Source organism: Macaca fascicularis, chromosome 9 (assembly GCF_037993035.2).
Source record: "Macaca fascicularis isolate 582-1 chromosome 9, T2T-MFA8v1.1".
NCBI lineage: Eukaryota > Metazoa > Chordata > Mammalia > Primates > Cercopithecidae > Macaca > Macaca fascicularis.
This window is the reverse complement of record NC_088383.1, coordinates 13,683,024-13,696,543: the sequence shown is the minus strand read 5'-3', so window position 1 is coordinate 13,696,543 and position 13,520 is coordinate 13,683,024. Positions and strand designations below refer to the sequence as shown.

At 46.6% G+C, this 13,520-nt stretch overlaps 1 protein-coding gene across 15 annotated transcripts in view; it reads right to left on the bottom strand.

The window, feature by feature from the left end:
* Nucleotides 1-13,520, bottom strand: part of CAMK1D (calcium/calmodulin dependent protein kinase ID) — a 498,666-nt gene that overhangs the window by 68,401 nt on the left and 416,745 nt on the right. For all 15 annotated transcript variants that reach the window (XM_005564630.4, XM_005564633.5, XM_005564632.5 and 12 more), the window contains one exon: nt 7,422-7,560. In XM_005564630.4, coding sequence (XP_005564687.1) covers nt 7,422-7,560 — 139 coding nt within the window. The remainder of the gene's footprint in view (nt 1-7,421; nt 7,561-13,520) is intronic.

Here is a 13,520-nt window from a genome sequence, read left to right as displayed (position 1 = left end):
GCATGGTGGTTCACACCTGTAATCCAAGCACTTTGGGAGGCCGAGGCAGGCGGATCACCTGAGGTCAGGAGTTCAAGACCAGCCTGACCAACATGGCGAAACCCCATCTCTACTAAAAATACAAAAATTAGCCGGGTGTGGTGGCACATGCCTGTAATCCCGGCTACCTGGGAGGCTGAGGCAGGAGAATTGCTTGAACCCAGGAGGCGGAGGTTGCAGTGAGCCAAGATTGCGCCATTGCACTCCAGCCTGGACAATGAGAGTGAAACTTCGTCTCAAAATAACTAACTCACTCACTCACTCAAAGTCCTCCCTCTCCTCAAGGTAGACAAAAGCATACCTGATTGCTTCCTCTGCCCTATTGTTTCACTGAGCCAGACTAATGTGTGAGTGACTATTCCTGTAAATTATGTATTCAGTGAAGAGCTGATCAGAGACTCAAAAGAAACCAACCCTTTGTCTCTTATCTACCTAAGACCTGGAAGCTTCTGCTTTGAGTTGTCCCGCCTTTTCGGACCTAGCCAATGTACATCTTACACATATTGATTGATGTCTTGACCGAGCCAATGTACATCGTACACATATTGATTGCTATCTCGTGTCTCCCTACAATGTATAAAACCAAGCTGTGCCCTGACCACCTTGGGCACATGTCATCAGGACCTCCTGAGGCTGTGTCAGGGGCACATCCTTAAACTTGGCAAAATAAACTTTCTAAATTGACTGAGACCTGGCCGGGCACAGTGGCTCATGTCTGTAATCCCAGCACTTTGGGAGACTGAGGCGAGTGGATCACCTGAGGTCAGGAGACCAGCCTGGCCAACATGGTGAAACCTCATCACTACTAAAAATACAAAATTACCCAGGCATGGTGGCAGGCGCCTGTAATCCCAGCTACTTAGGAGGCTGAGGCAGGAGAATCACTTGAACCTGGGAGGCGCAGGTTGCAGTGAGCCGATATTTCACCATTGCACTCCAGCCTGGGCAAAAAGAGCAAAACGCTGTCTCAAAAATAAATGTAAAAAATAAATAAATTGACTGAGGCCTGTCTCGGATATTTGTGGGTTCACAAGAGTGACCAGACTTGTTTAGGAAAGTGGTTCTCGGCCTGCTCTGTGGCAGAGGCACCTGTGAGGGTATTCACTGGCCGGAGATCTTGCCCTTCAGTGGGGCTGAGATGGGGCCCAGGGCTCTGGATTTCGAGCTCCACAAGCAGCATTCTGATATGTCACCATGGCAGTGAAGAAATTTTCAGAACTCACCAAGGCTCCCTCCTTGACCAAACTTGAGGCAGGCTCCTCTGAGTCCCTTGCTTTCCTCGGCCTTGACCTTAGCCTTGTCTATCCTGCTCCTGCCAGGCCTGCACAGCCCTCTCTTAGCGAGAGTCTCCTAGGTCGGAGAATCCCCCACGACGGGTATCTGATCAAGTTCTTCACTCACCCCACCCCCACTGACAGGACTCCAGGCCAGGGTGATTCGCTATTGAGATTGGGGTGATACAGGAGCTAGAAAGAAATTTAGGCAGATAGTGAGGGTAAAAGAGTTCTCGGCTCCTGGCTAACCCGGTGAAACCCCATCTCTACTAAAAAATACAAAACACTAGCCGGGCGAGGTGGCGGGTGCCTGTAGTCCCAGCTACTCGGGAGGCTGAGGCTGGAGAATAGCGTGAACCCTGGAGGCGGAGCTTGCAGTGAGCTGAGATCGCGCCACTGCACTCCAGCAAGGCTCTGTCTCAAAAAAAAAAAAAAAAAAAAGAGTCCTCAGCAAGGCTTCCCTTCTAACAAAAAGCAGCCCTATAAATTATTATTATTTTTTTTCTAACAAAGAACAGCCTGAAAAATCAAGCTGCGAACATAAACAGGCAAGCTGGAAGCTTTCACCGGTGAAATGTGGCAGCTGTGCCAATAGAAAAGGGCCACCTGGGGGCCAGGCATGTCCAACATGGAGGCTCCATCTTCCCTTTTCTTTGTCAGCCACGTGTATGCCACTGCACTCCAGCCTGGGGACAGAGGCAACACTCAAAACAAACAAACAAACAAACAAAAGAAACAGGCAACATGGGGCTGGCCAGGCAGAGAACCCATCTGCATCATAAAAGATTAGGGTGGGGATGACTGGGCATGGTGGCTCACACCTTTATTCCCAGCACTTTCGGAGGCCAAGGCGGGTGGATCACCTGAGGTCGGGAGTTTGAGACCAGCCTGGCCTACATGGAGAAACCCCATTTCTACTAAAAACAAAATTAGCTGGGCGTGGTGGCACATGCCTGTAATCCCAGCAACTAGGGAGGCTGAGGCAGGAGAATCACTTGAACCTGGGAGGCCGAGGTTGTAGTAAGCTGAGATCACGCCATTGCACTCCAGCCTGGGCAACAAGAGCAAAACTCCGTCTCAAAAAAAAAAAAAAAAAAGACTAGGGTGGGGGCGGCCAGCTTTCATGCCCTATGGAAATGGCACACCTAGCCCTAACTAGTTTTTTGTGTTCTATACAAATGGCACACCTGGTCCAACCAATCTTTTGTGCCCTATGTAAGTCAGACACCACCTCCTCAAGCTCAGCTATAAAACCCCCTGCATTTCACCGCAGACTGGAAACCCACTTGGGACCCCTCTCTCTGCAGGACAGAGCTCTTCTCTTTCCTTCACCTATTAAATTTCCGCTCTTAAGCTCACGCCTTGTGTGTCTGCATCCTTGATTTCCTTGGCATGAGAGAATGAATCTCGGGTATCACCCCCGACAACGAGGCCACTTCAGGGGCATTAGGGATCTGATGAGATAACAAGGGTGGAAGATTTCAGCTCAACTGATTCAGCAGGATTCTTGCTGAAAACTGGACCTACTGGACAGCCAGAGAGCAGGTCCTAGTCAGAAAGAGGACTCAAAGGGGCCTTTGTCAACGTCTAAGTCCTCAGCCTGCCTTTAGCAGGAATCCTGCCAGGTCAGGTTAGCAAAAATCCCCCAATTTCCCAACCACTACCCCATCCCCTCTCTTCTTTGGCTATCAATCCCTGCTCGTCTTGCTGTATTCCAAGTTGAGCTCAATGACATTGCAATGGTCTCGAATAAAGCCTTCCTTACCATTTCAAGTAGCGTCTAAAGAATTCTGTTCTTTAACAGAACCTAAAGAATAAATATTATCCTTCACCCCAAATAATACACAAAGGGATGGCAGTTAAGAGTCACTGTGACATTAAGTTTGTGGATGAAGCAGGAAATTAGAAGAAAATCAACTGTGCACTGAAGGATGTTTCCAATGAGGTTTTATTTATTTATTTTGAGATGGAGTCTCGCTCTGTCACCCAGGCTAGAGTGCAGTGGTGCAATCTCAGCTCACTGCAACCTCCACCTCTTGGGTTCAAGCAATTCTCCTGCCTCAGCCTCCCGAGTAGCTGGGATCACAGGCGTGTGCCATCACAGCCGGCTAACTTTGTATTTTTGGTAGAGACAGGGATTCATCCTGTTGACCAGCCTGGTCTCAAACTCCTAACCTTAGGCGATCCATCCACCTTGGCCTCCCAAAGTATTGGGACTACATGCGTGAGCCCACCGCGCTGGCCCCAGTGAGTTTTAAAAGAAAGTAACGTGGCCAATCAGTTAAAACAAGAAAACTCTCACGCTTAGAAAAGGGGTGGGAATGCTCGAATCTTAAAGTCCATGTGGTTCCTGTTTTCTCTGGATGTTTAGGGATTATCCTTTACTCAACAATAAGGATCCAATCATGGGTGCTGAGAGAGGACAATGCTGTTGTTTCTGACTTTTTATCTTCCTTGTCCAGGAGGTGATAAGGAGCGGAGAATAAGTGATTTCACACTGCCAAACAAGGCATAATCCAGGCAAGGGGTGGCCAAAGGGCCCAGAGCATCCACACATCCCTCCTATAAAAGCTACTCGGGAGGCTGAGGCAGGAGAATGGCGTGAACCCGGGAGGCGGAGCTTGCAGTGAGCCGAGATCGCGCCACTGCACTCCAGCCTGGGCGACAGAGCAAGACTCCGTCTCGAAAAAAAAAAAAAAAAAAAAAGATTCATCTGGGTCAATAAAATGCTCTTTTGAAGACCAATTACGCCCAAGGAGGGTTAAATCAACTGGTCATTCACAGTTTAGATCAATACTTTTTTTTTTTTCTTTTTGAGATGAAGCGTCACTCTTGTTGCCCAGGCTGGAGTGCAATGGCACGATCTCGGCTCACTGCAACTTCTGCCTCCCCGCTTCAAGCGATTCTCCTGCCTCAGCCTCCTGAGTAGCTGGGATTACAGGCACTCGCCACCACACCCGACTAATTTTTGTATTTTTAGTAGAGGTGGGGTTTCACCATGTTGGTCAGGCTGGTCTTGAACTCCTGACCTCAGGCAATCCACCTGCCTCGGCCTCCCAAAGTGCTGGGATTACAGGCGTGGGCCCCCATGCGCAGACGATCAATACTTTTAATTGGCCCAAGACTTAGTAAGGACAGCAGGGCTTTTCCTGTGGGATGGGAGTGGGGGAAGAGGGAAGACTGTGGGGGAGAGGCAGGCTCAGGTATCATCTGGGTGGGAGGCCCCGGTCCCCAGCAGGAGGGCTGTAGGGGTGGTGGCCACAGGGAGAGGGTCTGGCCCACATTGCATCACAGTTCCTCCTGGTGTCCAAAGAGGTCCAGGACTCACAGCAAAAATTAAGTTTTCTGCATATGATGGCATCTTAGAAAGACAACTGGTGGCCAATACCTGAGTTGGAATATCAACTCCAACCCTTTATAGGAATCTGCATAATAAGCTTTAAAAAGATCGGAATCAACACACTTCTGGTAACGTTAATGTTATCCATAATCACATTCCTACTCCAGTGATTCTCAACTAGGGGCAATTTTGTCCCCCAGGGGATGGATATCCGGCAATGCCTAGGGACATTGGTAGCTGTTAACAATTCCAGACGTGGTACTGGTATCCATGAGCAGAAGCCAAGGATGCAGTTCTAAATCCCACAGTGCCCAAGTGCAGGGGCTGAGAAACCCGATCCTAATCCACTGAGGCAGGAGCAGGCACTTCCAGTCTCAGTCACTTCATTTTGCAAAAAGAGCAACTGTCTCTAATAGCTTCCTGGGGCAACAAGACATCACATAGCTTTCTCTAAGGTACATTTGCATCTGCAGGTAGGCTGGGGCAGTATTCCGATTGCTGCGCTAAGCTTAAATTAACACGATCATCCTCTCTCTATTGCTCTGGGCTTGGTTATATAGGTGGTTTTAAGTTTAATTTTCTTAGCTGTTTATGCAAATTTAGTAGTCCAATTTCAACTTCCTCCTCATAGCTCAAACTCCTTTGTGCCTCTGAAAAGTGATCACAGAAAGGTCCTTAAATTGCAGTGTTCTTTACATAACGACAGGCCCAGTGATCTCAAGGCTCCACAGGATGGAAGCTGCAAGTACTTCTCCAAAAGCATTACGTGGGTTAACTAAAAACATTAACTCCCGTACAGCCAGTCAGCCTTTCTAAGGGAGAGATAAACATTGCCCCTCCTGGATGTGCCTTATTTGCTTAGAAATTATTTTTCTAGTAAGTACAGACAGCTAGCCCATCACCGCACATCCCTGTGGTCACCACACGAACGTGTTCAGAGAGAGCTGCCTCTGGTGTTCTGGAAGCACAGAATTGGCATTTGTGGGGGCACAAGAGATCAGAGAAGGCCTGGAGGCCTGGCACAGAGGTGCCAGGTCGGCTGAGCTAGCCCCTACCTAGCCCTCTGAAGTATCTCCAGGCCCTGAACATGAGCTGACCATGCCCACAGCCATTTCAGATGTCAAGAAGCCTGCAGAGGATGAAGACTCAAAGGGATCCACTAAGATTCCCAAATATCCTCGCCCAGTGGTTTTCCAAGAACAGCTCCCAGACCAGCATCCTCATCACGGGCAGACCTGTTAGAAACCCAACTTTTCAGGCCCCACTGGAGACCTACCAGTGGGGGGAATCAGACCACTGGGGATGGGGCAGCAGTCTCTATTTTCATAGCCCTCCGGACAATTCTGATATGGGCGAACATTTGGGAAACACTGACTGGGTCAATGGAACATGACAACATGCAGAAAAACCATGGTACTGAGTCTTTATGAAAGAAAAAGCTACACCACTTTATTCCTTGGTTCCCAGTAGCAGATAATGGCCAGGTGTGGAAACTCTGTTTATACAAATGTTTGTGACTGGTTCTTTAAACTGATTTTGATTTCCCACAGTTGCGTACAGCACAGCTTCCAGATAATAGGATCTTCGTGTTTATAATGAGTGGTGGGTATGTGTGCTGGGGTGGAATTTTTGTCTTGACTGGTGCAGTAAGCTCTAGGGGCTGGACCTGTAAATATCCTAGAATCACGCCACACTGCAGCTTTGGGTCAACTGCACTGCTTTCCACTGTTTCTCAAGTGAATATGTCTGATACCTACCTTTGGTACCACATGTGTGACATTCACCCTTCAGAACCGTATGTTTGACATCTGTCCTTCAGTGTCTACATAGACCTGCTAGGGAGGGGCATATATGCCCATATAAGGCCCAGATCCTTCTGTGCCAAGGGATAAAGGGTCAATATACCAAAACCTCATTAAGAAACTGTAAGAAAAGAACCTGCAGGACACTATTTTTATTATTTATTTCTTTTGAGCCAGAGTTTTGCTCTGTCGCCCAGGCTGGAGTGCAGTAGCGCGATCTCGGCTCACTGCAACCTTCACCTCCCAGGTTCAAGTGATTCTCCTGCCTCGGCCTCCCGAGTAGCTGGGACTACTGGCATGCACCACCACGCCCAGCTAATTGTATTTTTGTAGAGACAGGGTTTCACCATGTTGGCCAGGATGGTACCGATCTCTTGACCTCGTGATCTGCCTGCCTCGGCCTCCCAAAGTGCTGGGATTACAGGCATGGGCCACCACGCCTGGCCAGTCATAGCTCTTTTAACCTGTCTTTTCCCCTTCTATTTCTCTTCTCCCTCTTCTATATCTGCTTACCTTCTGTTTCCTTTCACTTTCCTCTTGCGGTGTCTGACCACTGCTCTCTCTCTTTTATACGGTGTGTTGTGCTGAAATGGGACTGGAATTGGCAAAGGTACTGCGGAACGGCACCAAGAGAAGGGTTTCTGCAGCCTACATGTCTTGAGCAAAATCATCTCTTAGATGGGCTTGAAGCAATATATAACCCACCTCCCTGTAACCCTTTGGCTACATAATAGTTGTAAAAATCTCATGAACAGTGGCCAGCCATGTGAATCTTCATCTTCTTTCAAGATACTTCTGGGTCTGGATCCCAAAGGCCCTGACAAATGAAAGTACACAAACGCCCACCATCTGTTGCACCCACTCTACATCAGAGCAGCCACAGGCCCCCACTGGCATCAGCCCTCTTGGACGGGTGCATCGCGGGCTGCAGAGTGGCTGCGGGACGTTGTTCAGCAGTGGCCTCACCTTGAGGTCTCTGTGGACGATGCCCATTCTGTGGAGATAGTACACGGCGTCCAAGACTTGGCGGATCAGAGTGCTGGCATCCTTCTCCGTATAAAACCCCTTCTCCACTATCCGGTCAAACAGCTCGCCACCAGACACCCTGGCAAAAAAGAACATATTAGAAGTTCGAGAGGATCTGTTGAATTGTGAAGGGAAAGCTTCCAATGTAATAAAAGACCCAAACTTTATTGCAAAAATGAATCCATTTTCAGATTGAGATGTTGTCCCCCTATTCCTCAGAGGCTATAGCCAGGAAATGTTTCCATGTCACAGCAGTGCAAATGTTTGGAACAACGTAAAGGAAATTTTAAAAAACAGGGTCCAAGGACCCGCCACACCTGGGGTCTGTCCAGGCCTTTGCCTCTGTTCTGCTGTGATGATGTAAAAAGTTTTTTAAAAAAAACCCTTCCTGAATACCAGCATCCTCAGATACAGGCAGATGACCCTGAATAAGATGTGTCCTTTGCATGAGACAGTATCCTTAAATGACCGAGAGTGTTGAGGGCAAAACACTGGCCTGCCAACGGGATGTCTGGGTTTTTGACCAAGTTCTGCTCCTAATATACTGAGCTATGAACACTCCCTGAATCCCTGGACCTTGATGTTTTCATGTGTAAAATTAGGGGATGAATCTGGTCAACAATGTCAGCAGTGAGTGGGACCATGCCCTTGGAATGATCAGAACCTCAAAGCCGCTTCTGATTTACAAAAAAGCAGGCAAAAAATCAACACGGTATTTCATCACTTTGCTTTGATTTTAGTGATGCTGTATCCTTTTTATTTGCTTTGCATTTCAGATTACATTTAACGTTTTTAAACATTTTGCAACATGGGACTAGGTTGGCAAGGGTCAAGAAGCGCTGGGGAGGCAACCTTTCTAGCACCTTTCAGCTCTGATATTTTATGCTGCTCTGAGTTCAACAAAATAATCGAAGTGTACGAGCTAGAATACAAACTCAACTAGTGTTCTCCAAATCAGTAAGCCATCTTGGAAATAAATTTCAAGGGATTTATTAACACTACTGAAAAAAAAAAAGAAACATTTTTCAAAAACAAGATGAGACGGATTTGAAATACTAAAATCAAAAAGCAGCTTAAAAAACAACCCTTAAAGCTTTCATAGATACAACAAAAGACAAGCCCTAGGGTAACACACACTCATACACAAACACACAAAGATAGGATTCATTTTCCACAAGGCACAACAATTTATGTGCAATAACTGATCCACCGAAACCTTCTTCTAAAAAAACTAAACAAACAACCACTGCAGCTGTGAAAGGCCTATGTGCTAGTCTCTTCCATTACCTAGAGTCATAGCAGGCAACATTGCGCTCGGATACTGTTTCATTCCCAAGGCAAACTGACAATCTAGATAAGAAAGAAAAGGTGCTCAGGAGAAATGAAAAAGCAATTCAAAGAGTGAAAAGAAATGGAAACGACTGGGAGAAACTACACTTTGACAACCATGTTGTCTAAATGATCCATGCTTAGGTAAGCCAAAAGCCCAAGATATTCCTCCTGACACCAACTTCTCTCCACTTGTCATTTCTCAGAACCTTCCCCCAATAAGTTTCAACATTTGAAACTTTGCAGAGCTCGAGAAAGTACCACAAGAGGTAGACTGCTGTTAGGGACAAAGGGAGTCTGGGTGCCCTGGAGGCATTCACTTCTTCTTCTTCTTTTTTCTGAGACAGGGTCTCATTCTGCAGCCCAGGCTGGAATGCAGTGGCATGCTCACAGCTCTCTGCAGCCTTGACCTACAGGGCTTAAGCGATCCTCCCACCTACCTCAGCTTCCTGAGGAGCTGGGACCACAGGTATGCGCCACCACGCCCGGCTAATTTTTGTATTTTTAGTAGAGACGGCGTTTCACCACATTGCTCAGGCTGGTCTCAAACTCCTGGGCTGAAGAGATCCTCCCGCCTTGGCCTCCCCAAGTGCTGGGATTACAGGCATGCGCCACTGCACCCAGCCTGCATTCACTTAATTATTTATTCAACCACTCACTCAACATTTCCTGGGTGCCCATTACATGCCAGAGAGCATGCCCAGTGGGAGGCAATTGAAGCAGCTTTCGCTATGAAGGAGGGATGTCTGTTTCTGCTCTGTTTCGATTGTGCCCTTCCACATAGGCCCCCCTCCATTAGCGGCCTCCCTAACTGCTGTCTCCAGGGCTCGCTTCTCACCGTTCTGCCCGCTACTGTCTCCTCTCCTCTGCAGCTGCTGGAGGACCTCTGGCAAGAATGCTTACCCCTTCCACTGCTCCCACCACCTTCTGCCCTTAGGACCCCATGATCCAAACCTTGCCCGACCCTCTGCCTTCCTCAAAACCTACCTGTCTTGCTTCCCATTCTATCAAGGTCCTCTTTTTCCCCATTATGTGATATATAAGGTATGGATAAATTCTACTGAATAAAAATATCTGCATATATTTTCTGTCTTACAGCAGTGCCATAGGTCAGCAATGCAGTGAAAACCAAAGCATCAAAGGGTAGTATGTACTGTTGCAGAGTCTCAATGCTCTGCACATTTAATATTCTGCTTCTTACATTTCAAATTGCACCAGGGCTCTATTTTTCTGAACATTGCTTGGAAAGAATTTGGTCTCCTTAGAAACCGAGGCACAAGGGGAAAGTTTAGAATCCTGCCAATAAAGAAATACGATAATATGATATTGTCATATATTTTTATGACTAATAAAAATATCTTCAATCTGCAAATCTCTTTGTACTTTTCAAAATTCTCCTTAAGCCTGCATTTCAAACACCTATGGTACTGTTATGAACTGAATGTTTATGTCCCCCAGAATTTATATACTGAAGACTTAATTCCCAATGTGATGATGGCGTTTGGAGCTGGGGTCTTTGGGAGGTGATTAGGTTTAGATGAAGTCAAAAGGATGCAGCCGGGTACAGTGGCTCATACCTGTAATCCCAGCACTTTGGGAGGCTGAGGAGGGCAGATCACCTGAGGTCAGGAGTTCGAGACCAGCCTGGCCAACATGGTGAAAACCCATCTCTACAAAAATACAAAAATTAGCTGAGCATGATGGCAGATGCCGGTAATCCTGAGGCTGAAGCAGGAGAAGTGCTTGAACTGGGAGGCAGAGGTTGCAGTGAGCTGAGATCATGCCATTGCATTCTAGCCTGGGCAACAGAGCAAGACTCCATCTCAAAAAAAAAAAAAGAGGGTGGGGCCCCATGCTGGGATCAGTGTCCCTGTAAGAAGAAGGAGACCAGAACTCTCTCTTTACCATGTGAGGACACAAGAAGGCAGCTGCCTCCAAGGCAGGAATGGAGCCCTCGCTATAATCTTTCCATGCTAGCACCTTGATCTTAGACTTGCGGCCTCCAGAACGGTGAGAAAGTAAATCTCTGTTGTTTAACCCAATCTCTATGGTATTTTGTTGTGGCAGCCAGCACTGACTTATTCACAAAACTAGTTGTGAGGTAGACACTGTCCCAGAATCACTGCTGGGGAAATAAGTTTGGCAACATGGCAAGCTGCACGTCTCATTTTCAGGCTTGCAGACCATGCTTAGGTTGGCTGTTTGGTTGCTGAGTTGATTGACTGTGAGATTTTTTTTGAGTCAGACACCTTCTATGTCAAGCCTCCTGTGTGCATGTTTGAAAGCTCCACATCAGAAATGAAGTTCCCCAATTAAAACATGCAAAGCATCAGAATGAAGTTAGAAGGGACAGGGGTCAGGTGATCGGGGAAAAGGAGTAGAACCATAGTAATATATCAATACATTAAAATGAATAAATGAGGCCGGGCATAGTAGCTCATGCCTGTAATCCCAGCACTTTGGGAGGCCAGGGTGGTTGAGACTGCAGTGAGCTATGATCGCAACACTGCGCTCCAGTCTGGGTGAAGGACCAAGACCCTGTCTCAAAAAAAAAAAAATACAGTGAATCAATGGCATAATACCTATTAGGAGAGAGGCTCAGCTTCATAGGATGCAGATCTGGAAAGGTAAACAGGCTGGCAAAGATTAAGGAAGCAGACGACAGAAGAGATAGTCGAAAATTCTCTACTCTTCTGAATTCCAACTTTGAAGTTTATTTAGAATAACCTGCCTCTGCATTGAACTTGGGTTTGTTCAGTTTCTTTTTTTTTTCTCTCTTTTTTTTTTTTTTGAGACAGAGTCTCGCTCTGTTGCCCAGGCTGGAGTGCAGTGGCATGATCTCAGCTCACTGCAAGCTCCGCCTCCCAGGTTCACACCATTCTCCTGCCTCAGCCTCCCTAGTAGCTGGGACTACAGGCGCCTGCCACCACGCCCAGCTAATTTTTTCTATTTTTAGTAGAGATGGGGTTTCACCGTGTTAACCAGGATGGTCTCGATCTTCTGACCTCGTGATCCGCCCGCCTCAGCCTCCCAAAGTGCTGGGATTACAGGCGTGAGTCACCGCGCCCAGCAGGGTTTGTTCAGTTTCTAATCTTCCTTGCCTAAGACAGTATAATGCTATTGTATTGTGTGCAAATTTTAAATATGCAAATATGAAATCGTTTGATATAATAATCTCGGTAAAATTTCAGTATGTCTGCCAAATTTTACACGATCCAAATCCTTTCAAATTAAGAAGCAATTGTCAAAAAACATAACATCATTTTGAAGTTGCTGGACCGAGTAAACTCAGCTCTGATGACACAGTGGTATACTGCAATGCAGTCTAATCGAGTCAGTATGCAATGTATCCCTTGTTGGTCCTCGGCCAACCATGCTGTTGTTTACATGCATTCAAAACTTCTCCATCTGATTTTGGTAGATATCCTGTTATCTTACAATTTATTGCTAATTGTAATTTAAAGTATTTTATGTCTTCGAACAGTATCAACCACACATTCATTAAAAGGGAGCACTTCTGCTACTGCTGGAAGCAGCCTCCAACAATCCATTCTACTCTAGTATGGAAGCGAGATGTAATAAAATAATATGAAGAAGGCCAAATAGTACAATGCTGTGAGAGCAGTCTGAGAAATACTAGCCATGATGCTAGGGTAATAGAAAGTAGTGGCACATCAAATATTTGAAATTCACCTTCGAAATACCTTTGAAATTCACAAAGTCTGCCCTGTGACAAGGCCGGGGGAGTAGAGAAGACACAGGGGCACGCTGCAAGGGCTGTGCGGTCTCAATGGGCCCCAGAGCAAGGCTGGTTATAAATGTGTTTTCTAAGCAGCATTTCTCTTCCTTATATTTAGTCCTAAGAGGGAGATACTCTTGAAATCTGTAGGCCGTGATGAAGAAAGGCTACAAACAAACAAAGCATTTTTCAACTGAGAAACCCCAAGGTCCGGAAGGCAGATATTTACATTTTTAACCTGGCTTGGAGAAAGTTAGTTTCCATCTTCTCGATCTTTTCCTCAATCAAGATCCACCTTGGCTGAACCTGAGATTTCCCTCTTTCCACTAAAGGCAGCTGTCCATCGTCCCACACTGCTGCCTATAATCGTCATAACTTCATTAGGTTTGGTGCCCACCCACACACACTCCCTGCTCCTGGGGGGACTCCCTCACCCACTTCTGGGAGATTAAGGTTTCATTTCATGCAACTCTCCCCTCAATATTTTCTTCCTTCAACAAATCCTACTTTAATAATTTTTAAAAATCTTTATTCTTAGAATTCCATTTCACAGTATCTTCCAGGCCTCAATCTGTTCAGAAGTTTCCAAAATACAAACACACGCCTTTCCATCTAATAGACTGGCTATATTTAACCACATGTATTTGGTTACACTCTGATTCTGGGCATTCTGCCTTCTCCATATCTGGGTGTTATGGACTGAACTGAGTACCCCTAAAATCCATATGGCGAAGTTCTGACCCCCCAATACACCTCAGAATCGGACTGTGTTTGGAGATAGGGCCTTTGAAGAGGTAACTGAGGTTTAACGAGGTCGTATGGATGGGCCCTAATCCAATAGGACCAGTGTCCTTACACAAAGAGGAAGAGACACTGGGAATTCCATGCACACAAGGACGACCACGTCAGGACTCAGCAAGGAGACAGCTGTCTGCAAGCCAAGGAAAGAGGCCTCAAGAGAAATCAACCCT